We start from the raw sequence: 25,369 nt of genomic DNA, 5'->3' as shown, positions 1-25,369 counted from the left end.
ACCGTATCAGAAAATAAACTCAAAATATCTGATAGGTCAGAGGTTGTTTTTTAATTGCTTTATCGTTCGTATTTTTCCTCTCATAAGATACTATCCCTCGCTAGTAAACTGATAATTTATAGAAGGCATGCAGAAGTAAACATGAATCGCGTGCTACTCGATCGTGTTTTTAGAAATGATCGTTTCATTTCAAGATTTTATGTAAGTAATTATTTTATTTGTTTCCTTTTTAATTTTAAGTCAATTATAATTTTAGTCGAATAGAAAAATCATAGCAATTAGACGTGAAGATCAAAGCGTTTGGGAAAGACGAGCACCATTTTCACCAGCTCACGTCAAAAAATTAGTTAAACATGGTGTTAAAGTTATTGTACAACCAAGTAATAGACGAGCGTATCCAATGCAGGCTTATATTAACGCAGGGGCGATTGTGCAAGAAGATATTTCAGAGGCAAACGTTATTTTTGGGGTTAAACAAGTCCCAATTGATCAATTGATACCAGATAAAACTTATTGTTTGTTTTCGCACACGATTAAAGCTCAAGAAACTAATATGCCCTTATTAGATGCAATTTTAGAAAAACGAATTCGCTTACTAGACTACGAGAAATTAACCGATGAATATGGAAATCGAGTTGTTGCTTTTGGAAGGATGGCTGGGATTGCAGGAACAGTTAACATCCTTCATGGACTTGGGTTAAGACTTTTAGCTTTAGGCCACCACACTCCTTTCATGCACATTGGTCCTGCGCATAATTATAGAAATTCTAGTATGGCCAAACAAGCTGTGAGAGATACTGGATATGAAATAGCTTTGGGTTTGATGCCAAAATCTATCGGGCCATTAACTTTTGTTTTTACGGGTTCCGGAAATGTATCTCAAGGGTCTCAAGAAGTATTCCAAGAACTCCCTCACGAATACGTTTCCCCTGAGTTATTAAAAAAAGCAGCTGAGCATGGAAGTTTGAACAAAGTTTATGGATGTGAAGTACGCAGAAGCAGCTATTTGGAACGAATCGAAGGTGGAAAATTCGATCCAAACGAATATGAAGAACATCCTGAACGATATATATCAACATTTAATAAAAAAATTGCCCCATACGCTTCGGTTATCATCAACGGAATTTATTGGGCTGTTAATAGTCCTAAATTGATCACAATCCCCGATGCAAAACATTTATTAAAATCCGCACATACACCTTGGTTACCAACGTCAGTTGGAGCTCCAGCTCTCCCACACCGGATGTTAGCTATTTGTGATATCTCAGCCGATCCTGGTGGATCCATTGAGTTTATGAACGAATGTACCACCATCGACACCCCATTCTGCCTTTACGATGCCGATAGAAATAAAGATACTAAAAGTTTTAAAGGACCTGGAGTATTGGTTTGTAGTATTGATAACATGCCAACGCAAATTCCAAGAGAGAGCACCGATATGTTTGGAGATATGCTATTCCCTTACGCCATCGATATCATTAAATCAGATGCAACAAAACCCTTAGAAAGTCAATCATTTTTACCAGCGGTTGAAAGCGCAATTATAGCTAGTAATGGAAAACTAACCAACAACTTCGAATATATCAATGAGTTACGAAAAGTTGGAATGTAAGTAATCACACAAAATATTAAATTTAAAATTAATTTTTTGATTTTCAGCAAAAGTTCTCAGCAAGGAGCTGATGGTGTGCAATTAAAAAAAATAGTCATCCTAGGTACAGGTCGCGTTTCAGCTCCTCTCGTTGAATACCTCCATAGAGACATGGACGTTGGAATTGTAGTTGCTTCGGAAGAAAAAGATCAATGTGATGATCTTGCAAGGAAATATGGTGGTGTTGAGAGTCGTTACGTTAATGCCATAGAAAATCCAGCATCCGTACAAGAACTAGTAAAAGGAGCTGATGTTGTTATTTCGATCCTCCCTGCCCCAATGCATCCAGTAGTTGCAAAAGCGTGCATTCAAGAAAAAGTACACATGGTTACGGCAAGTTATGCAAGTGACACCATGAAAGAACTTCACGAAGCAGCGGTTAACGCGGGCGTAACGATCTTAAACGAAGTTGGACTTGATCCTGGAATTGACCATCTTTTAGCTTTGGAGTGCATCCAAGACGTTCAAGCATTGGGTGGTCGAGTAACATCATTCGTATCTTATTGCGGTGGTTTACCAGCACCAGAATTCAGCGCAAATCCTCTTAGATACAAATTTTCTTGGTCCCCACGAGGAGCACTTTTAAACACTGTATCCGCAGCTAAATACCTGCGAAAAGGACAAATTGTTGAAATACAAGAAGGTGGAGAGTTGATGTCGTCGACAACTGATTTAGATTTCTTACCTGGATTTAATTTGGAAGGATTCCCAAATAGGGATAGTATGGTTTATGCGAAATTGTACGGATTACAAGACGCAGTTACTCTTTTAAGAGGAACTATTAGATACAAAGGATTTTCGGAAGCTGCAAGAGCCCTCCAATATTTAGGATTATTAGACACCAACCCACTTCCCGTTCTTCACACTCAAGGTCCAGATATAACTTGGAGACAATTAATTTGCAATTTATTAGGTCTTGAGGACGCTAATATGTTAACGGAAAATCTTAAGCAGAAAATATCTGAACGAGCAAACACTGAAATTGCTGTTGAAGTTTTAGAAGATCTTGAATTATTTAGCGATCAAAACGTTGTTAAATGCGGAACACCGTTAGATACAATTACTTATTATTTATCAAGAAAACTTTCTTTAGGTAAGATAACCGATTAGATAATAATTATTTAATGAAGTGATTTAATTCAAATTTCTTAATTTAGAAAAAGACGAAAGGGACTTGGTTATTTTACGTCATGACATTGGAATTGTTTGGCCAGATAACAGAAAAGAAGAAAGAGGTATAAATTTGGTGGTTTATGGAGATGTGGGTGGTCATTCAGCGATGGCTAAAACGGTTGGATTTCCAGCCGCTATTGCAGCAAAGATGGTTTTAGATGGTAAGTAATCTTAAAATGTTAAAATGTTTGAATCAAATTTAATTTTTTTCATTGTAGGTGAAATTCAGCAGAAAGGAGTTGTTTTGCCGTTTACCCACGAAATATATAGGCCTTTATTGTCCAGATTGAGATTAGAAGGATTATACAGCACAGAAACTTCTAAGTTTACATAATTCTATAATTGTACATATAATAACTAAGCAAATAAATATAAGCACAGCAAAATGAGAAAGATTTAGAATATGATCTTGTTAAATCAGAAACATATAACATTGTTCGATCAATGTATCTTATCCAAAATGATCCAATTAAACATTCGCTTCCTATGTCTCTTTCAGTACTTCAAATGAGGAAAACCAGCCTTAGTTGAAAGTTTTGTAAAGTAGCTTAAGTAGCTTTACACTTATTTACTTGACGCAGCCAACTAAAAAAAGATGAAATTGACTCTTTTTATATGGTAAGGTAAGAAAATCATTATAGGTAAGCAAATCAACCGTCGAAAGTCCAAAACAACCTATCAAGATCCTTTCAGGCAGGTGTGGGGCTAGGCCAAAGGGGATAGCCAATCTGTTTAACATCGCTCTGGAGAAGGCAGTAAGACAATCAGGTATAGAATATAGAGGAACCACTATTAATACAGGATATCTCAAAAAGATGTACTCACACTTTAGCTGTCGCTAACATGCTGCCTTTTTTGTATTGCAGGTGTAAATAATTAATCACAGCATCAGAAAATCAACTTAGTTTGGAAGATCGAAAACGCCATTGAAGTGCAAAAACGATTTAGAAGGGAATTTACAAAACCGTCGCCAACGTGACGGAACATTGCTCGCATCAGAGACTAATTTGAAGCAGATGGACCCGTCCAGAACGTCAATAACAAATGTTCTGAACGACCACGTACATCCACGAGCTCTGGAAAATAAGAACAGGTGCAGGAAACACTCCTTCGATCACCACAGCAATCTCTTCGATATACTGCTAGGAAAAAAACTCAAAAGATAGCATCTATCACATCATGAAGCAGCTGCACTCTAAATGCTACATTCCAACTGTAATCCATGCTCTCAACGAAGACGATCCTGACCACAATGTGCAGAAGATGCAGGGTTTCCACAGAAAATTATTCATTAATCGCCATAATTGCACGTACTGGTGTCCTGTATATACTCATGTAACACTTGAGCATCTAGGTGTAACAGTGGAGTGAGATATCCGCATTGAGCATCATAGGACTATTCTTTTAACGGAACTGTCACTGGTGAAAGATACCTCAACTTGCTTCAGGAGTTAGTCGGTCCACAAATTTCAGAGATGTTTGGTGATGACGACGAGATTTACTTTCAGCAAGATGAAGCTCCCCTCGTGATGTACGAGCTCACCCCGATGCAGCTTTTCCAAACACATGGATTGGACGAAGGGGTACCATTGAATACCCTGCGCGTTGCCAAGATCTCACGCCCATAGACTTCTTTTTGTGGGGATATGTCAAAGACAAAGTTTATCGCACCAAACCAAGAATAATCGATGCATTGAAATTGGAAATTGAAAGACAATGTCGCGATATTCCTAATGATGTGTATCGTAACGTTTGCGTATCCCTTAGTGCGCGTTATCATCGTTGTTTAGAAAATAATGGTCATCAATTTGAACATTTGCGAAGATGATTCTTCAATTACATTTGTCTTTTGTATTCATTTCACTTTATGTTCAGAAATAACGTTTTTCTCGTTATTCGAAGTGTGAGTACATTTTTTTGATGCACCTGTAGAAGCGTACAGATACTAACATACGTCGACGACATAGATTTCTAGATTCTTGCTATTATAGCAAGAACAAAAATGGACCTCATAAAGGCCTTCAAATCATTGGAAGGGGTAGCAGAGAGACAAGGGTTACAGCTAAATACGTCCAAAACAAAATATATGAAGGTTGCTAATAACTTTCAGCTAACACCACCTGAAGATCTGATTAGTGAACCAAACACGTTTAAAGGTGTAATCCCAGTGTGAACCCAGGTAAATGAAATTAATATAATGGTTGCAGAAATTAAGAGAAGACTGTATATAGCTAATAGAACTTACTTTGGACTGAGAAAACTGTTAACGTCATGCGTGGTAACCAACAAAACTATTATTATTATTGCTGCCGGGCCTTGCAATGAGCCATTCGTTGTTTGAGACCCCTGTTTCTTCCTCGGAGCCTGCGGCAGATCTGGTTTGCCATGATGGCCTTTTTCCTCACCTTATCTAAGTGTGAGTTCCAGTTTAGTTTACTGTCTAGTATTACCCCTAGGTATTTAACTTCTGTTTTGGGGTTAATAGTTCTGGTTTCAATGAAGGGTGCTTTTATTTGTAGCTTCCTTCTCCGAGTGAAAGGGACTATTTCGATTTTATTGGGATTGATGCTGAGCCCATTGCTTCTACACCTAGTACTGGTGTATCATATTTACCTCGGATTGTGATGTACCAGGTCATCAGCATACCCTTGCATCTTAAATCCGTTTTTAGTTAGGTGTTCATCAAGTCATCAACTACCAGGCACCATATCCATCCTCTTAGCGCCTTTATAGTCAGCGACTCGCCTCCCAAACTGGCTATGATCTGCCGACTTGTCAACATGGCTGTACACCACTTGATTGTCGACGGATATCTTTTACGTTTAGAGCCTATTCTATGGATTCATAGGAGGTGTTACCAAACGCAACCTCTATGTCTATGAAAACACATAGGGCTATCTCTTTGGTTGCAATTGCCTCCTCTAATGTGCTAATCAAAGCATGGAGAACGGTAATTGTTGATTTTGCTTTCTAGTAAGCATGTAACCAAACAAAAACTAAGGTATTAATATACAAAACGCTTATAAAACTTGTCCTCACGTATGCGTCAGAATCATGGACGATGACAAAAAATGAAGAAAACCTATTGGGATGCTTTGAAAGAAAGGTACTCCGCCACATATACAGGGGTGTTTAGGAAAACGGAATATGGAGAAGGCGTTACATCTTTGAGTTGTACCGCCTCTATGAAGAGACGAATATTGTACAATCTGTCAAACACAATAGGTTAAGGACGATGGATGAGAGGGAACCCCTAAAGCAAACGTTCCGCCAAACAGTTTTTGGAACCCGCAAGAGAAGAAGGCCTAGAAGCAGATATGAGGACCAGGTGGAAGAAAATCTAAAAATGCTAGGCGTTAGAAATTGGAAGGCCAAGGCACGAGATAGAAGAGAGTGGAAGCTGATCCTAGAACAGGCCAAGACCCACCACAGTAATTTAGCATTATCCGGGACGCCGTTATATCGAAAACGGCTGGGTGGATTTCAACGCGATTTTGACCAAAATATGTCAAATAATTGCGATTATCGGATACCGTTATCAGTTTTTCAAAGTTATGTCTCTCTAATTTTTATAGAGCGATTTAAGCAAATTATAAATTAAAAAGAAACATAAATAAGCCATGCGGGGAGAGGGGGTTAAGTCCAATCGGAAAAAAGGGTGCGTTCCAGACAGTACGTCGCGCCTTCATCTTATCTACATAAAGAAATAAAGGCGCGACGTCGTGTCTCTGAAACACACACCAGGACCATCTTTTCCTATTGGACGGAACCCTACTCTCCCCGCATGGCTTATTTCTCTTCCTTTTTTAATTTATAATTCGTTTAAATCGCTCTAAAAAAATTAGAGAGACATAACATTGAAAAATTGATAACGGTATCTGATAAACGCAATTATTTATCAGATTTTGGTTAAAACCCCGTTGAAATCCACCCAGCCGTATTCGACATAACGGCGTCCAACTAAATCGCGATTTTCCGCGAAATTATATGGAATATCGAAAAAATAAAATATGGCCCTCATTAAGAACACATCAGGCTACCACCTGTTTACAATTAAAAATTTTTTAATCCGATAGTTTTTGAGAAAAAAAATCACAAAGTAGACAAAGTTGCCGGTACCGTAAAAAATCGGGTACTTTTTTCATTTAATTCTCGATAAAAAGAAAACCGCGCATCCGAAAATTTTCAAATTAACATAGGTTACGTAGAAATGTTCAGTGATTACAACAAACTTTGGCGCAATTTTTTTTATCGAACGTTTGCGAAGATATCGATCTTAAAACCTTGACTTTTGACACCGATAGTTGATGACGACATTACCAGGATTTTGGTACATTGAAGAAGGGCGCTAAAATAAACAACAAATGAGTTAAAATCAAAATAATTAATGAACATAAATAGTTAATTAGAAACTTAATTTGACTAAAATTGGAAGAAATTCTATTATATAAATTGACTGTATTAAAATTAAAAAACTACGTTTAAAATTAATTTTATTTATAATTTATTACACACAATAAGAAAATAGTCTTCGAAAAAAAAAAAACAAAACGTATTAAAATAAATATTGCAATAATAGTCACTGCAAAGATACTGCAATGGTCTTAATTAATATAGTATAATCTATCAAAATATAATTTTTTCAATATACATAAACATACAGGACAATTCATGTATTATAAGACAGTTTTTTGGATGGCGTTGAAGCGTAAATATTGAGCAAATTATCATCTAAAACAGTTGTAGCTCCAGTTTGATATCCGAGATCAGTTAAATCAGTGTTATCCGCGTATGATTTGCCAGTGAAATTCCTAACAGACAATCTGGCAATCTCTTCATTAGCAAAACTGGCGGATAATTTTTTTCTATATCCAAAAGATGACTTAGGAGTATTTGAGTTTGAAACATCCATTTCAACATTGTTTTTTACTGGTGTTGATACTTCAATTTTATTGTATTCAACATCCCAATTAATAACAGAACCGGAACTATTTGAAGTATTAGCTTCTTTCATAGAAACATTACATTCTGTAAAACTATTAAATTCAGTCTTCGGAATAGGTCCACAAACATCTGGAACCATATTCATGGTTGTATCTAAACTCATACGTTCTTCAAAATCGATTCGAGTTCCAGAACTTCTCTCTCTGTAATTGCTCCTATGAGCACTAATCGGCGATAAATTGCACTCATCCAAATTGAATGAACCATCAAGGTTCCTATCAAAATTTTCTTCAAACCTTATTGATTTGAAGGTGGGTGATAAATGTAAATGAGATGGATTGGCAGTAAGTGGAGATAAATGTAATGATTTTGGAGGAGAACTTTCGATTGTCTCACCATCACTCCTATCACATTCTTCAATATCAAATAATTTTTTATAGAGTAATTCATCTATAGGTGGATTTGAAGATTCAACACATTTTAATTCTTCTGGATTAAAATATGGTTGGAGTGCTTTTTCTAATTCTGGTGGTAAATCCATTGGGAGACTTAATGCAGTTTGTGTAGATACTGGGATTATATAATATTAATTAAAAAAGTGATATTAATTGTTGTTCTTACCTTCACAAGTTCTCTTCACATCCTTAATAGGAGTTTCCACCTCTTTAACTAAAGGTTCAGGTTTGCAATCATTATTAAAAGGACTAGGGACAACACTTTGACTAAAAAAGAGATCAATTTTGGCTTGAACATGAGATTCCATTGTGTTATCAAAATGGTGATCGCATTGTCCTGCTGCAGTTTCATCAATATCCGCAGGTTTTATACATGAAATATCATCAATACTCCACTTGAATTTATCTTCAACTTGTTGACTAGATACTTTGAACGCAGAAGGGCTACACCAAATTAAATTAATGAATTAAAAAAATAATTAATATAAAACATTAAATCCACCTAAATACATTTGTGTGGAATCTTTCTGATAGATGAGCTTCGAAAGGGTTCCTCAGTCTTGTGTACCTCGAGGGCGGTGTAAAATAATTATGTCTTAAATTAACACTTTGCTTAAGTTTTGTTGTTGAATTCTTTTGCGATACTTTAGACGGAGTTTCAGTTTCAGAACCACTCGGTTTATATTCTTCCATATTTCAACGCTTAACTTATCTTAAAGCGAATATTCGAACATGTCCGTTATAAAATGAATAAAAAACCCGAACCGCCAAACCGGACCGAGAAAACCGTTGATAGTGGGACTTTTAAATTTAACTCTCTCACTTGACGTTTGAGTCACGTTAAAAATCAACATTTAAAAATTAAATGTCCCTAAGAAATGCAGTTTTAAGAATAAATTTTGTTTCAATAAAAAATTAAATGTTAATTGTGTTGTGGTTAAAATTATAATATATATTTAATGGTTATTAAGTAAAAAAAATCTCTTAGGCTTTTTGCGAGAACTTCCACTTGACGTTTAATGTAAAAGTTAAATATCCCCAATATAATCTTAAACGATTATTTAAGATTGTTTTTAAACAAATTCTGTATATCTTTATTAATGTTAATTTTTAATAACAAATAAAGGTTGTTAATAATAAATTGTTTTGTATGTAATATTTTTTTAATTAATTCGTATATTATTTCTTTTGACATTTCATTGTAGTTACACAAAATGTCTACAAGTTAATACAAAAACAAACAGAAATTATCTAAATCTAGATTTAAAAGTAATTTGATATTAACATTTGAGTATAATTTTATTAATGTTTTCTCACGATTATTTCATCTCCTTTTAGAATGACCTTTAAGAAAGTTTCACAGAGAAAATATGTGTCAAAAAATATGGATTTTACTACCAATATTATTTACATATGATTAATAATTTGTTTCGGATTTCTCTGCCTTAAGAAACCACAAATGTAGCAAATGCGACCAATTAATTCGTCAGTTTAAACGCTGCTTTCCAATCGAGATATTTGTGAAATGTTATCCTTGGTGAGCGAAATACATTTTTGGAGTTCAAGGGATGATATAAATGTAAAAAATACCGATTACGGAGCTTTTAGGTGCGTTATTTCATAATTATTGCTTTAATTTTATGATGATTATAAATCAATTTTAGTTATCATTTAACCAAAGATGTTGGAAATGTTTACGATAGCACCAAGAAGTCTTATTGTGAGAAAAGGGGTGTTGCATGGAACTTAACAAATAAAAGACCACACAAATTGAAAGACAAACTTAAGGAATTAGATGTTGGTGTATTTTTATAATAAGTAAATTAATTACATTCCCAAGCAGCAATCTTAAGTCAACCCAAGTTGATAAATGACATTTTTTAAGGATACAATATTGATTTGTTGTTTGCTATGTGTGGAAAGAGACATAAATCATCTATTAAAATGTTGATAATGTTTCAGATTCCCATAAAAAAGGTGTGAACACATAAATAATTAATATAAAAATAATTTTGAGGTTATTTTGATGAAGGTATTCACATTTTTATGAATATATGTATGATATAAATCCATATTATATTGATATGGAGGATATTTATTCATATGTTGAGTTACTTTTTATTCCTAACATCTCCATCAGTTATAGTACTTATGTTATAGTTGATTTTATTAAGAGAAATCATGCATTTTTGTGATTTATGCTATATCTCTAGGAATTGATGATAGATAAAAATGAAATAAGTATGGATTATGATTTTTTGATGCATTAGAAATATTTTTTATTCACAATGTCTTTCTACATCAGTTTTAGTACTTATGTTATATTATAGTTGGTTTTATTAAGAGAAATCTTCCAATTTTGACATTTTGGGGATTTGTGGTATATCAATAGAACCTGATAAAAGCTCGGTTTTCCGCTCGCGTAATAGCTGCAAATTCTTGAGCTCGCACCTGCCAATGCAGTTTAATATTAAAACAAGTAAATGCTTCACAAATTTATGAATTATTTCACATAGATATAAAAACGCATCACCTAAATGATGACCAGTTTCAAACTGCAATAACTTTTGAGAGTATTGCTCGATTTGAATAAGATTTTTTTTATTTGGAATCAAATCTTCAATTTCAGCAATGGTGAATAACGCTATTGCGTGTTTTCTTCCTACACGTTGAAGCTTGCTGAGGGGTGCACCGACAAAATAAATTAATTTTAAACATAAATGGCTTGTAGTCTCGTCTGTTCTGATCACTTCTGTTTTTTTTTCAAGTTTCTATTGTTGTTAACACCAAAGTTGCAAGCTCTAATAGGCCCCATACACCAGCAAACAAATTGCGCAAACTGACGTTGCACAACAGGTTATTGTGCAAACAAGGTTACCCATACACTATACACAATTTTATACAAACACAAGCAACTGTTGTGTTGTGTACGCACGGAAACATACCATCTGACGAAGCAGTGTGGATGGAAGGGTGGTTAAAGAAAAGATCACTTTTTAGCCACCCAAATCTTCTCAAAGAACTTAAGTTCACCATTAGACTATAAAAATTATTTACGAATGGATCTCACTATTTTTGGTGAATTATTGGTCATGGTACCACCACTTACACAAAAACAAGATACAATATTGAGAGAAGTAACATAGCCCAAGCAAAGATTATTTGCTACTTTAAGGTACCTTGCAACTGGACTTACCTATGAGAATTTAAAGTTTGAAACAGCTATAGCTGAAAGATTATCCAAGATTATTCCAATTGTTAGAAGTTGATGTGGGCGCAAATGGACGCGTTTCGGATGGAGGGGTTCTCAAATAGGGTCCTACAATAAACTTGTATAAAAAGCCTGTGTATTCCTGAACCGGGAAATTTATGATCAACAGTAGTTGTCAAAATGCCATAATATGTTTTCGTAGGGGACGACGCCTTCCCATTTATGATAAATTAATGTATCCATTTAGCAAGCTCACCAACGAAGGAAAGATATGTAACTACAGGATGTGACGGTGATTATTGAAAATGCGTTTGGAATACTAGCTTCTCGGTTCAGACTTCTGTTAAATTAAATTAACCTATGTCCAGAAAAGGCTGTCACGATAGTATTCGCATGTTGCTACTTGTACAACTTTTTGCGATATAAAAAAGTGGAATGTCATTTCCAAGGCGGTGCAGATATTGAAAACATAAACACCGGAGAGTCTATAAATGCTGGCTGGAGAGCAGGCCCCACGTTAAATACACTACAGCCACTCCAAGGAAGAAACAGTACAATTACAGCAAAAGAAATACGAGCATAATTCTGCAATTACTTTAATACTGTTGGAGCTGTTTCTTGGGAAAACAAAATATTTCAACAATAAACTATGGATCAATTTTTCAGTATAAGTTTTGTGTTTAATAAAAATATCATGTTTTGAACATTGTTGTAGCATGTAATTATTTAATGTATTTTATCAAAAGAAACTGTCGTTATTGCACAATGTGTCGCACGATGAAGGATACATTAACATTTTGTTTGATCCATGATTTGCTTTAATTTATGATGGCGCTCCGAACAAGCAGCGTTATCTTGTAGAGGTTATAACTTTGGTGTTAACAATAATAGAAACTTGAACAAAAAGCAGAAGTTATCAGAACAGACAAAACTACAAGCTCCTTATGTTTAAAATTAATTTCTTTTGTCGGTGCACCCCACAGCAAGCATCAAAGTATAGGAAGAAAACACGCATTAGCGTTATTCATGATTGCTCAAATTGAAGAGCGCCAAAATGGGGAAGCCACCTGCAGAAATATTGGCAAAGGGTAGACCTTTCAAAAAAACCTTATTCAAATCGGGCAATACGATCAAAAATTATTGCAGTTTGAAACTGGTCATCATTTTAAGGGATGAGGTACTAATGGTGAATTTGATCAGACAATGGCTAACAAAGTCCAATTTTTTCATGAATTCTACGCCAACATAAATACAATTTTAAGTAAACGATATTTGGACACTAAAATTTTAAAGTTTGCTGTTTGGGCTATAAAATTTATTTGTACAAATCCTAACCTCTTAATATTTTTAGGACCATTTAAATCAAAGTAAAATTCTTTTTGTTTCCTGTAAAGATGCACACGTTTATTTGTTATTAGCAAAAGGAATTTTGGTTAGTATTTTATATAATGTTCAAACATGTGACTTAATTTCAATTAGTTTTGATAAATTTCTTAGTACCAAAATTCAAAATGAACCCGTTTGTGATGGTAAGGATAACTCACTTCACAATAATTTAATTTGTCTTATTATATTCTCTTATAGGTTATATTGATAATGATCATATAGTTGCTGTTTTATCTGATGGAAGAGTTTTTGGTTATGGGGGTAGTTGGAGGGAAGGTTGGTCGATTGAAGGTGGTCCCCGACGCTATGTATATTTATATGGTGAATACATGGTGGTTTGGGGACGCTCTGGAGCTGAACACCCACAACCGTGGAGTCCTCTCACAAAAGATCATCAAAGAGCTAATTTACACTTATATTGGGTTGGTTCAAGAGGAAGCGATTTATTAAGCTATAAAAAAACTTCAGCTGAACCAATTGCTGTTGTTATCAGCAAAATTTATTCAAAAAATTTAATAGTTGTGGAACAAAATGTATCTCAAAGAGGTGCTGTTTCAGTTGAAGTAAACGTTTTAGAATTAATTAATAACAATTTAAAACGGGCTTCTGTAACAGCTGTACCTTTACAAACTCAAGTTTGTAGTACATCATTAAGTAAAAATGAGATTTACCTTCTTCTTTGCTGCATTGATGGAAGCATAGCGCTGTTAAATAGAAATCGTGGTTCAACAAAAATTGTAAAAGCTTCCTTTATTCCAACTTTGGCATGTTGGCATGATTCGAATTGTTTAGCAGCAATTGGAAATGAAAACGGACAAATACAATATATTGATGCGTCGTTAAATTTCTTACGAACACAAATTTCAACTGAAGATTTTACACCAACAAATATAATAGACGTTTCAAGTTATTTTAATACTCGCCCAAACGTAACATTATTAAAATGGGAAGGAAAAGATTTGATTTTATGTTTAGAACATGGACCTTTAATTGTTGTCACTCACGATAGAAACTCTTTACATTTTCTATCCGTTATACAAAGATACTTAAAAGACGGAAAAACCGATAAAGCAGTTAATTTATTATTAAGTTGGGAATTTAACGAGGAATGTTTTGCTGCGTTACAAAAAATCGTTACTTATTTGTTACGTTTACCATTAACGGAAGAAAACGCCCAATTGTTACAGAACGCTTTAGGATGTTATTATAGCCCGCCTATTCCTTTAGATGCGGAGGCGATTCATAATTATGGGTTTCAAGTTAAATGTTTGACAAGGAGGTTTTTTTATCAATTAATAAGGGCTTCTATGTTTGAAACCGCTTTTCTTCTTGCTGTTGATATTGGACATCATGATTTATTTATGGATTTGCATTATATTGCTGTTAAAATGGGAGAAACTGAAATGGCAGCAGCAGCTAGAGCTCAAGCTTCTACTTTATTGAGTAGTTGTTCAAGTGCTGGTAAATATTTTTTTGTATTACTGCTTTAATGTTAATTAAGTTATTAAAAAGAAGTGAAAAATTTTAAAGTTGCGAAATGATACTAATAATTTTGGATGATTTTAAATATTTAATTTATATTCAGTTGTTTAAACAGGGTTGTAATAAACCTTTGGTTCAACATAATTCTTATATTGGTATTGATGATTTTTAAGAAAATTCGATTTTATTTGGCACTGGTTGTGTGGAGAGTCTTTAATATTGTAAAAGAACCAATAGTAGGTGATTTGGGACATGATGTCAGAAGACACAGGTTAACCAACAATTTTATAAAAATATGTACTGGTGATCTGTAGACTGTAATAGCTTATATTTTACTGTTAGATTGCGCAAATGTAAGTGGGGTGAGTGCTTAATCGAAGTTCGACCAAACTTCCTGCCATTAAGTAAATTAATTTGAGTTAGTAATAGTGGTTGGCTGACTGTCAGGATATTGGCACTGTTGATAGGCCATAAATAGGACATAAAATATAAATACGCTTTAGAGAAAACGATGGGTGCTTTCGGTTTCCGTTTGATTTCCATGAATTTTCATTGACCACCAGATAACGCGTCGTTTACGTTCATCAGCAATGTAATAGTCTTCTTCAATGCTAGATCCTGAAAGAGTGGTTTCCACAATACCATCAACGATTTGCTTAACTGTATTTTTTGCCTTTCATGGATCTATAAAATTGACGTTGTGTCTTATGTTTTACATTAGCCATAGGTATAAATACTTTGTGAGTATACTCTACCAATATTCAACAAACTGTAAAACATCGTCAAGGGTCATCTATAGGGATTCTTGATACCGTATACACTGAGATATAAGTTCATTAACAATATCAACGCAACCTTTAGTGGAGTTATAGAAACTATTTATCGTCGGCTTATATTTATCTCTGGCGAAATTGATAAAGATACTATCAATGTGTTTTGTATCATATCATGATGCCATGTTATCCCTGGCCTTTCTTTTATATTTACAAACTTTAAGTGTCTTTTTTCTTATAGTTCCAACAATTTTTGTTCTCTTGGCTGGAAAATCTAGGACGAAAGGAACTGATTTGAAGTGAATGTCAATTATTCTGTTTCTGACAGTATTCAAAATATGATTTGCTAATCTGTTTACTACGCTGTTTATTTTGCCCTGTTGTGTGTTAATTACCACAATCGACCATCCAAATGCCATCCGTAAGGAAGCATATCTGTTTCGTTTTAATAATCGTGCTACCCATAATCACTGACCTTTAATCACTAAGTCTAACCCAGCTGCTGGGTTAATGTTTTGTAAAACCTGTCGACAGTGGACCATAGAAGTATTCATCCTCTACCATTGGGATGGAAGGGTCTGGTGTCAGTCTAGAGCAGTGTTTCCCAATCTTTTGATATATGTGTACCACAATTGCTGTTCTTCCGCATGCGATAAACTTTCTGGCATGGGTGTTGTGTTAATGTTAAACGAATATCTTATCCATTTAATATTTTTGTTTAAATCAGGGAAATAGTTTTAACTCTCTTTTGCGATAAATTTAGTTTTGCGATGGCAGCGTTCACTTTATCATGAACGTGAAACAATGAAATTTCTTTGCCTTGTAACCATAAGTTGAGGCAATTTAAAACAGAGAATATGCCTGCTGAGTGTGTTAGCTTACAAAGCCATTTCCATTCATCTAAACAATTTCTCAACTCTAATTAATTTGTCATTAAGAAAACATTTGTGGTAGTGGACCAAGGAATGTGGGAGGGGATTGAAACATTTAGGGTTGGGGCGTTGGTAGAGTCGGATCACCAGCCTCTAGAAGTGTGCATAAAGGGATCGAGGGGAAGAAGGAACAGAAAGATAATGGAACATGGTGGAAAATACATCAGGGTAGATTGGTCGAAAGAGGGGATAGAATGTTATAGGGGAATGTTGGCAAGCTGAGGTTAGAGGATGGAGGGGGCCGACGGGTTGAATGAACTAATTGAGATGGTTAGGGAGGCGACGTTGAAGAAAGAGAGTGGGCGACAGGGAATTAGACTGGGAAGAAACGAATGGTGAATGCAGAGAGGCCACGAGAGAAGCCAGAAGGAAATTGAGACAGTGACAGAGAGGGAAGGTAGAGATAGATAGATATATAGAGGCCAGGAGAAAATACAAAGAAGAATGCAAGAAAAGGAAGAGGGAGCTGAAGGAAAGGGACGCTGAGAAGATTAAGGACAAGAACAAGAAGGGGGGAAAACTGTATGGATTGTTTATTGACCTGAAGGCTGCATTCGATAACGTGGATAAAGAGAAGTTGTGGGAAGAAATGAGGAGGAGAGGTATCACAGAGAGAAGAGCAGTGAAGTATGAGGAAATGATAGAAGCAAGACCGCATTGCAGGATCCTAGGAGAGTGCTGGAGGGATATTAACGAGATTAGGCTGATCTATGGGCAAAGAGACAAGGAAGTTTTTAATGTAGTTAACGATTTTCACGCTTTCACCCAGAACTTTCTGTAGATCAGCGAGCATCTTACGCGATGTCAAAGCGTCTCTGTGTATGCAACAACGTGTCTTGCAACGAATCCTTTATTAGTTCCGACCATACGTCTTCCTCCATCTGTGCTTATTCCAACACATCTATTCCAATCAATGTTGTGCATAAATTTGTTCATAACATTCTCTAGACTCTAGAGAATTCCTCCTGTCCGAATACATTGCGCCAAAAATTGGCGGAGGTGGGGTTATGGTCTGGGTGTGTTTCTCCTGTTATGGACTGGAACTCTTGTTGGGTTGAGGATGGATGTTAGTATCAAGACCTGAACCCCATTGAAAACCTGTGAGACGAATTGGATCGCCGAGTTAAGGGGTTCAACAGCTTTCAAAAACATTGAAAAGAAAAAAAACAAATAAAACAAAATACCAGTAGTCATTATACAAAACTCTACCAAGTACTAATACGTATATGTATATTTTACCAGAACTGTAAAAGAGAAGTTGGATTCATCAAGTGGATTCATGTCAGAAAAGATAAATAAATGAGGTGATGTAAGAGAGAGTTATAAATATTTGCATCAAATTTGCATCCACCCGAAATATTTGAGGACAGGCGTTATTGTGTTGCAAAAGAATACCATGTTGTTCATCAAGACATTTTTGTTTACTAATTCCATTTCAGTTGCATCATACGCACAATATTCTTTTAGAATGCTTTATTTGTCAGGTCTAAGCCATTCTTGTTACCAGTAACGTTTCAGTAAAAAAAATGTTTGCTTGGGTTGCTCTTTCTTTTTGTTCCTCTCATTCAATCTCGACGACTTTATGATTAAACGCGAAAAAGAAAATAGAGCCGAATATATTCAATTTCTCTTTTTTCCTAGACTCTTTCACACATACTATAGGTAAAATGGTTGTTAATATCTTAAAAAATACTTTATAATTTTCACTTCTTTAAACCTTCAAATCCTTTTTTAATACTTGTAATAATTCTTTTAGCTTCTGATTGTTCACGTTCATCTTGTTCGCAATGTTCAAATTCAACAAGCGAAAGCAGTAGTGAAGAATTAAGCGAAACTGAAGATCAACCAGACGTACAAATCCAACCGACTCAATCTCACAACGATAACTACCTTACAACGAATTTTAATAATTCGAATCCCAAAACTTACGGCTCCTATATTCCCCCAATTCCAAACTTAGATTTACCAAAAGTCAATTTTACGAAATCGACTTTAACAAAGCCGACTACTTATCGCCCCTTTCCTTCGAATCAGGTTCCTCCTTTACCTGTTACGGCTCCTCCTTTGCCGGTTCCACCTGTTTCTTCTTCAGTAAACGAGCAATTTAATAACGGAACATACCAATCGCCACAATTTTCTTATTCGATTCCTTCCGTTCCTTTTAAAATTCAAACGAAACCGTTTAATTTTACTATTCCGAATAAGAATTTTCGATCTTATAGTTTTACTTCAAGTAATTATGCGAGTGAATCTCAAAAGCCAAGTGTCGTTCCTCCACTTCCCACCCAATCTAATTTTAATCAACATAATTATTCGCAACCAAATTTTCCATTACCTAATTTAAGTTCATCATATTCTAATTTATCACAACCCACCACAAATTTTCCTACAATTTACACTTCTCCATTAACATATTCAAATTCGTCTACTGATCACGTTTCAAGACCTTCATCAAGTCCAACCCCGACCACTTCACAAAATACAAACACAAAAAAAGCTCAGGCAAAGGTCAAATTTTCGGATACAGTGACTGCTTTTATCGTCCCTGAAATAAAACGACCTGTTAGGCCTAGTTTACCAGCTCACGTGATGGATCCCCAAAAAGAACTTGCGGATAGTTTACCTTTGTGTCATCCGAATGAGGATTATTTAAAAGATTTTGCGCCGGTTAAGAAGAATGAGAACAGTGAAAGCCCCAGTCCAAAAATTAAAGTTGTACATTTTGGGGTTGTTTGAATTGAACTTCTTGTGGTGGTGGGATAAGATTTTTTTTTAATTTATTTAATTTTATTAACTTAATTTCTGTTAAAAAATTTCTGATCTCTTCAAAAATATTATGGTGCTACAAACTCTGATTAGAATTTCAGTATTACTCAAAAACTGATATATTTCTACAAAATGTTAATACTTTTCTTAAAAAATATCTTCTATATACGCATATCTTAATAAATATAAATATGTATGTAGAATATGTAGATGTCAATTAAAAAATAATTATAATTGAAACTTGGTGTTAATTGTAATATTATAACTTTTTTAATGTTAATATGATTTATAATAAGATATTTAATTTTTATGTGTTCAAATACCATGCAATCAAAAATGATTGTGATTTAATATTTTATTTATTTAATATCAAAAAAAAAACCCATAACTTGTAATTTATCCTGGATAATTCACTTTTTCTTCTCAATCATTGTTAATTGCAGGGTGTTATTAATATTTTATCGCTTATTACCTCAATTATTACTAACAATACTCAGCTTAAATGTTAATTAAAATATGTTTTGATACCATAACAAACTGATTTTGTCAGTATCGAGTTGTGCCTTGCAATAGAAATTGTATTCTGCTATATACGACCTTAAAAAGCAAGTAATAAGTGCTATGATCATTAAACAAATACGCAACTTTTTTTAATTTATATTTTTATACAATTACTACAATTTAAATAAAAAACCTTTCTTATATTTTATTTTTTTCTTGCACCTCCCATAGATTCTAAAGTATCCTTTAATTCCAGTAATTCCTTATCAGGTATATATCGATCTTCTTCATCTTGTTCTGTGTGTTGCACTAAATTAACCTTTACTCCTATAGGAACACAAGCTTCAATTGCTCTTAAAAGAATAGGTAACTAAAATCAAAAAATTACATTAAATTATTGCAAAGGATTTATATTTGAAAATATTTACTTGAGTACTTGGACAATCTGTAATTTGCACAGTTCTCCGATACGTTTTCAAATGATATTGACTTTCAACAATTTCACTATTTGGTTTATATGTTGAAATAGAAAAATCTTGATGTGGTGAGGCCCAAGAATCTTCTACATTTATATCCATATTCGTTGCTATAGTATGAATTAATCTTTGGTAACTTTCAAGTAAGGGATAATCATAACCTCTTATTTCTATATTTAATGGTTCGTGAAGAGGTATTTTCGGTTTTAAAGCGTCTAAGTAATCCGGTTCATAAACATTCGTACTGTATGCTGTTGATATGATACATTTTCGGGGTATTAATTGTAATGTTCTTCGTAATAATTGTAAAGAACTCATTTTTCGAATTGTTTCTTAATTAACCTCAAAATTTGACAGATTAAGGTTATGTTTGGTTGGTTGGTTGTCTATCTGTTTAGGCGTTTGAGTTCGAAAATTTAATAAAATTAATGCTATTATCATGTAAGTTCATTAAAAATAATTATTAACATTTTATTTTATGCGCAAAGATGTAAACGTCAGTGTCGGTTGTATAAGGACAATTTTAAAACCCTTATAAAATTGTCGCAAATTGCTGTGACCAAAAAGGTTACTAAAAAGTCCTTTTATAAAGGAGTCTAAAGTTTATTTAAATTTTGCAAAACTTGTCAAAACCGTTACAAATTTGTTCCAGAATGCTGCAGCCATAGAATCATTAAAAACTGGTGAAAAGCTAGCTCTAAACCATGTTCATAAATAAGTAAATTTATTCAAAGATGTCTAAAATCAGATAAAGTGTATCGTTGGTATCACAAAATAAGCATTAAAATGACACCAGTCAGCCGAGAGTTTTCGAATATGATTGTAAAGTTGTGAAAAGTTGACATAAATTTGTTTAAACTTATTAAAAATGGAGGAAAGCCTTACAAAATTGGGTCAAGTTGATATAGGCGAAGAATAATTTAGACCTAGTTAAAAGTCAGTTTTAAACTTGGTCGTAAATAGCGTCAAATAGTTGTAAAATCGTTGAAAGTAATTGCAATTCATTTAAAAATGTTGGAGAAATCAAAATTGGTTGCAATTTATCTATTTTTTTTTAATTGTTATAGGGAACTATTTAAACCTGGTCAACAATCTACTTCATTCAAAAAGTATTAGCCGACGAGCTACCATTTACACAACCTTAATGTAAAAGAGAAAATTGTCAAGATGGTTTGCGGCCGAAGCGCTAGGATCTACTTTGTTAAAGAAATATTAATCGTGACATTACAGTTTACACCAGCAACGAGATAGTAGCCGAGGTTGCTTGCGGTTGAGGTACTAGAATCTACATCGTTAATGAAATATTAGCCGTGATACTACAGTTTACACAAGCAACGAGATAATAGCCGAGGTTGCTTACGGCCGATGCACCATAATGTACTGTTTTAAAGAGATAGTAGTCGATGTAGCTTAAGGACTAGATTCCACCTCCTTAAAAAGATATTAGTTGTGATGCTACATTTTTTGCCGACAAAAAGATAGTAGTAGAGATCGCTTGCGGCCGAGTCGCACACAATTTACTTCATCCAAGAGATATTAGATGAGAGAGATTAGAGAATAACGTAGTGGCCGAGGTTCATCTTTTTGTCAACAAAATACAATCTTTTTGATGTTTTTGAATGATGTGCAGATCGCACTTGGTGATTGATGGAATTAATGTAAAGGAATATACAATATAATCCTTAATATAATCCAATAATATGTTAGGTCAATTGCTTGTCAACAATAAACATAAATTCGATCAAGACCTTAAAAGTGGCATCTATAAACTTAATTGTGAAGATTGTGATTGCTTTTACATTGGTCAAACGGGACGTAACATAAAAGCTAGATATAAAGAACAAAAGAACAAATTCAAAAAGTAATTCTGCCTTTTTCAAACATTTAACTGAAACAGGACATCTCTCTAATATTGCCCTCCTAAAAGGCCTAAAGAAATCAAAAAAGATGGATCTTTATGAAGAATATTTTATTAGACCACACAACAAATCTAATCCAAATCTTTTAGTTAATGATTATACGGATTTCCACCGAAGTAGATTATTTTCCGCTTTCCTTTAATAAATATTTTGACGCATATCCCCCGCTCTTTGCAGATTTTGTCACCTTTCCCTGTTTGACTTTATTTTTACCTTTACAATTTGTTTAACGCTTAACCGTTTCGAAACGTGATAACATGTACCGAGTACTCTCATATATTAAGGTAATTTTAATCTTTAATTATTTTAATTAATATTGAACATCACCCCGTTTTCTTACAACTAATTTTACTTTTTGATAGTTTAAATTATTTTTAGATTTTTCGAATTGTTCTTTTTGGTCTTTCGACGCCTTCGTTATGTTATTCATTCTTATTTCATTGCAACCACTGATGTAACTGACGGTAATTATTAGTTATTTTATCCACCTTTAATTATAATTTTGACACCTTATGTTACTTTACAGGTACCTGATGACGCTTTTATGAAAAAGCGAAACACGTGAAGTACAGATTGAAAATTAAAATAAAATAAACATCATTGTGGAGCAAAAGATTAGTTCTTTTTGTCTTTTTAATTTATTAATTTACACAATGAATTTGGAGTTAACCATCGCCAACTCAAGATGATGGCGGCGCAGACAACAATAATTGGTGGAGTACAAAGAAGACAATTAATGTGGTATGGCTACATTCAATAAATGGGTAATGAAAAAATCCAAACAAAACCGATTAAAAAGCTACATGAATATCGGGGATTCGAAAGGAAATGTCTGAAAGAACCTTATCATCAGGAGATTGGGATGACCGAAAAGGTTAGGGGTTGGCAAAACGCTATAAACCGATATAATCTTAACCATCATCCATCGTCTCTTAATGATTTGCCCCTCTTTTTAAGAATGTTGCCTATCACATTCTCCCAGGTCTCCTATAATGACTTCCATAAATGCTCTGGATAACTTTCATCATCTTGAATATTTCTCACACGTGGTCCTTCCCACATTCTCTCTCTTTAGGTATTTTCTTTAAACGTTCTTTAAATGTGTGATCCTGTACGCTGTGACTTCTGAATCCACTGTGTGCTGCCAGAAGTGTAAATTCCATCTTTGATCTTAATCTATGCTCTATCGCACACTTCTTTGGCCACGATAATTACATATTTCTTCCTTTATTATTTTCTATATTCTTTTTAATTTTCTCCTCTAGTCCAATAAATAGAAGAAGTCTACTTTTGTAGATTTCTCTATTTTTCATAGAAAACCATACATATACTAATCAGCTATGTTTTCAGTTTTCAGATCTTGCCTTCTTTTGGTTCTTTTCTCGTTTAAAGTGTCGGTACTGATTTTCTCCACTTTCGAAATTCGCTGCAGATTGTTAAGTCTATATCTTTCATTAATTTCACAGGCATAAATCCTTCATTAAAGACATATGCTGCTATGACTATACACATTCCTACTGTTTTGAACCCATTAAAAACATGATTATAAGAACCAAATTCCATACACAGCTGTTGAAAGATTTATTGTTGTTTTGCAAATTTTTCTACAAGCATGTTTTTAAGAGATCGTCGGCTCGTTATACCCCATAAATCGGTTTTAGAATCTTTATTGTATCGAAGATCTCTTTGTGTTTGGAAGTTTTGTTCCTGTTTTCGTATTTCATTTTATGATAGTCATATCAGGAGTAACGCTTCGGTGTTGCTCTCTTTGCTATAACTTTGTAAATACTTTGAATTTCGATTTGTGATTTTTGTGGTATACATAATAGATATTCCTTTAGAAATATAAAAAAATGAGCTTATACAGCAATGTGCTCTTAACGAGATATTACCTAAAGTGATAGTAGACGAGATCGTTAGCGGCCGAGAAGCTATATCTTATTTCGTTAAAAAGATATTAGCAGAAGTGCTCGAATTGACATCGTTAAAGAGATATCAGTCGATGCTAGCTCTCTCTCTATTTGTTTTTATAATTTGTTTATTAAAAGAAGATTTATTTATAAATAATTTGTAGAGATTTCACAAACATTTTCCATGCTATCAATTTTTCATGAATAATTAAAGTTTCTTATGAATAAAATACGTTACTAACATCAATCTCAATTTAAATCCCACACTCGTTTCTCATTCGACAAAATATAAAAAAAGGTAATAACATTGGAAGACAACTTCGCATCTAATAAGATCTGGTGGAACGTGCGCCTTTTCCGTGCTGTCAAAAGTGGTTTGAGTGTTCGTTCCCCTCTACTTACCGCCACCCTCAGAAAGGAAATGATTAGAACCGTGTCGCCAGTTTCAGGCGAAATCGATGTTCGGCCCCATCTTTTGCCGAATCGTACTCCTTTAATAAAAAAGATCGTCATTTCTATCATCTTTTTGATCGTGAGACAATTTTGAGATTGCTTTAATTACGAGAAGTTTATTCTAAGATTTATGTTGATTGAATTTTGTGAGGGATAAGGGTCGTTAATGAAAAGAAGAAATAGTCTGCTGAAAATATCTACACTTTAAGTTGTAGGAATTTAAATGAAATTGTTTCTTGTGTGCTTTTATTTTTATTACAATTAAATTATCCAAGAAAAGTTTATGCCCCTTCTCCTAAAGGTCTCAAAATTAATTCGGTTATCTAAAAATATTAAAAATTTAAAATTAAGTTTAAAAATAAAAAATAAGTTTCTTACGTGGGCAAGAGGAGGAAGAGATAACATAAACATAACGCATCTAACAACGTCATCAGGACTTAGTACTCTAATATCTTTCGGAAGATTCTTTAATAGTTCTTCAGTAACTAACCCACCAGCAATAGCAATTTCAGTGGCAACACCACCAGGACTCATACTCTAAAAAGAATATTATTAGAAAATTTTTTTAAATATCTATGTTACTTTTTTATACCGAAATACGAATTTTACTTTTCTGTTTAGCTAATTCCAATCGAAGATTTTCAGTATAAATTTTTAACGCATGTTTAGAACTTGGATAAACATTTAATAAATCCGACATTGTAGGATAATGTGCTGCTGTACTACTAATATTGATTATATAACCATCTATATTATGAGCTTTCATAATTTGAATTGCTTCCTTACAGGAAATAACAACCGCCATAAAATTAGTTTCCATCACTTCTCTAAAATGTTCAATCGATCCTTCAGCTAAACGTCCGTTACGAATAACCCCGGCATTATTGATAACGATTTCAACTGGACCAACGTTATCAACAGTCCATTTGTAAGCTTGTAAAATATCTTCTTCTTTCATTAAGTCGGCTTGACAAGGATAAAATTTTCCAGCTTCACCTTCGAGTTCTTTTTGTAAAGCTTCTAAACGATCTTTACGTCTAGCCAAGCCCACAACCTGAAATTAAAAATAAAATAATTATTAAAGTTGTTAAAAATTTAATAATAATAAATTACCTTCGCTCCATCTTTTACTAAACGTTTCGCTAACGCAGCACCAATGCCAGCACTACTCCCGGTTAACAAAATAATTTTATCTTTTATTGAATCCATTTTATCCAATTACTTTACTCAACGAGGTGGTGAAAGCAACTAACCAAATATTAAGTTTTATGTAAGGCCAAATATAAGTAAACCCAAAATGATGACCTTGCGGAATACGATATCTAATCAGAGGAATT

The 25,369-nt window shown here is 34.0% G+C and overlaps 5 protein-coding genes across 5 annotated transcripts; 2 read left to right on the top strand and 3 right to left on the bottom strand.

The window, feature by feature from the left end:
* Positions 1-54: 54 nt before the first annotated feature.
* Positions 55-3,226, top strand: LOC111421131 (lysine ketoglutarate reductase/saccharopine dehydrogenase). The gene is made up of 5 exons (XM_023054269.2): positions 55-201; positions 257-1,608; positions 1,660-2,744; positions 2,809-2,985; positions 3,043-3,226. Exons 1-5 carry the CDS (start codon positions 142-144, stop codon positions 3,156-3,158), a joined length of 2,790 nt encoding a protein of 929 aa, XP_022910037.1. The 5' UTR covers positions 55-141; the 3' UTR covers positions 3,159-3,226.
* A 4,074-nt stretch (positions 3,227-7,300) lies between these two features.
* LOC111421122 (aurora kinase A activator-like protein bora) lies at positions 7,301-9,044 on the bottom strand. The gene is made up of 3 exons (XM_023054262.2): positions 8,726-9,044; positions 8,390-8,667; positions 7,301-8,338 (listed from the first exon to the last, which is right to left on the bottom strand). Exons 1-3 carry the CDS (start codon positions 8,914-8,916, stop codon positions 7,494-7,496), a joined length of 1,314 nt encoding a protein of 437 aa, XP_022910030.2. The 5' UTR covers positions 8,917-9,044; the 3' UTR covers positions 7,301-7,493.
* Positions 9,045-9,401: 357 nt separating this feature from the next.
* Positions 9,402-19,477, top strand: LOC111421082 (WD repeat-containing and planar cell polarity effector protein fritz). The gene is made up of 6 exons (XM_023054212.2): positions 9,402-9,492; positions 9,562-9,831; positions 9,888-10,020; positions 12,786-12,963; positions 13,019-14,281; positions 17,764-19,477. The coding sequence occupies exons 2-6, from the start codon at positions 9,749-9,751 to the stop codon at positions 18,741-18,743; spliced, it is 2,637 nt and encodes an 878-aa protein (XP_022909980.2). The 5' UTR covers positions 9,402-9,492; positions 9,562-9,748; the 3' UTR covers positions 18,744-19,477.
* Positions 19,402-20,119, bottom strand: LOC111421091 (mitochondrial ribosomal protein L48). Its single transcript, XM_023054223.2, has 2 exons — positions 19,703-20,119; positions 19,402-19,644 (listed from the first exon to the last, which is right to left on the bottom strand). Exons 1-2 carry the CDS (start codon positions 20,066-20,068, stop codon positions 19,480-19,482), a joined length of 531 nt encoding a protein of 176 aa, XP_022909991.2. The 5' UTR covers positions 20,069-20,119; the 3' UTR covers positions 19,402-19,479.
* Positions 20,120-24,215: 4,096 nt separating this feature from the next.
* LOC111421109 (farnesol dehydrogenase-like) lies at positions 24,216-25,369 on the bottom strand. The gene is made up of 4 exons (XM_023054245.2): positions 25,146-25,369; positions 24,625-25,086; positions 24,411-24,569; positions 24,216-24,355 (listed from the first exon to the last, which is right to left on the bottom strand). The coding sequence occupies exons 1-4, from the start codon at positions 25,239-25,241 to the stop codon at positions 24,314-24,316; spliced, it is 759 nt and encodes a 252-aa protein (XP_022910013.2). The 5' UTR covers positions 25,242-25,369; the 3' UTR covers positions 24,216-24,313.

The sequence above is a fragment of the Onthophagus taurus genome, chromosome 1, assembly GCF_036711975.1.
Source record: "Onthophagus taurus isolate NC chromosome 1, IU_Otau_3.0, whole genome shotgun sequence".
Taxonomy (NCBI): domain Eukaryota; kingdom Metazoa; phylum Arthropoda; class Insecta; order Coleoptera; family Scarabaeidae; genus Onthophagus; species Onthophagus taurus.
The sequence above is the reverse complement of the archived record's forward strand: the minus strand, read 5'-3'. Positions and strand labels throughout refer to the sequence as shown.

Coding starts and splice junctions, on each gene's coding strand:
- LOC111421091 (XM_023054223.2), bottom strand. CDS start 20,068: ATGAGTTCTTTACAATTATTACGAAGAACATTACAATTAATACCCCGA. Junction 19,645..19,702: donor CAGATTGTCCAAGTACTCAA/GTAAATATTTTC, acceptor TTTTGATTTTAG/TTACCTATTCTTTTAAGAGC.
- LOC111421131 (XM_023054269.2), top strand. CDS start 142: ATGAATCGCGTGCTACTCGATCGTGTTTTTAGAAATGATCGTTTCATT. Junction 1,609..1,659: donor GAGTTACGAAAAGTTGGAAT/GTAAGTAATCAC, acceptor TTTGATTTTCAG/CAAAAGTTCTCAGCAAGGAG. Junction 2,745..2,808: donor ATCAAGAAAACTTTCTTTAG/GTAAGATAACCG, acceptor TTCTTAATTTAG/AAAAAGACGAAAGGGACTTG.
- LOC111421109 (XM_023054245.2), bottom strand. CDS start 25,241: ATGGATTCAATAAAAGATAAAATTATTTTGTTAACCGGGAGTAGTGCT. Junction 24,570..24,624: donor AAAGTAAAATTCGTATTTCG/GTATAAAAAAGT, acceptor TATTCTTTTTAG/AGTATGAGTCCTGGTGGTGT. Junction 24,356..24,410: donor CTCTTCCTCCTCTTGCCCAC/GTAAGAAACTTA, acceptor TAATATTTTTAG/ATAACCGAATTAATTTTGAG.
- LOC111421122 (XM_023054262.2), bottom strand. CDS start 8,916: ATGGAAGAATATAAACCGAGTGGTTCTGAAACTGAAACTCCGTCTAAA. Junction 8,668..8,725: donor TTCCACACAAATGTATTTAG/GTGGATTTAATG, acceptor AATTTGGTGTAG/CCCTTCTGCGTTCAAAGTAT. Junction 8,339..8,389: donor TGTGAAGAGAACTTGTGAAG/GTAAGAACAACA, acceptor ATATAATCCCAG/TATCTACACAAACTGCATTA.
- LOC111421082 (XM_023054212.2), top strand. CDS start 9,749: ATGTTATCCTTGGTGAGCGAAATACATTTTTGGAGTTCAAGGGATGAT. Junction 9,832..9,887: donor ACCGATTACGGAGCTTTTAG/GTGCGTTATTTC, acceptor AATCAATTTTAG/TTATCATTTAACCAAAGATG. Junction 12,964..13,018: donor AAATGAACCCGTTTGTGATG/GTAAGGATAACT, acceptor ATTCTCTTATAG/GTTATATTGATAATGATCAT.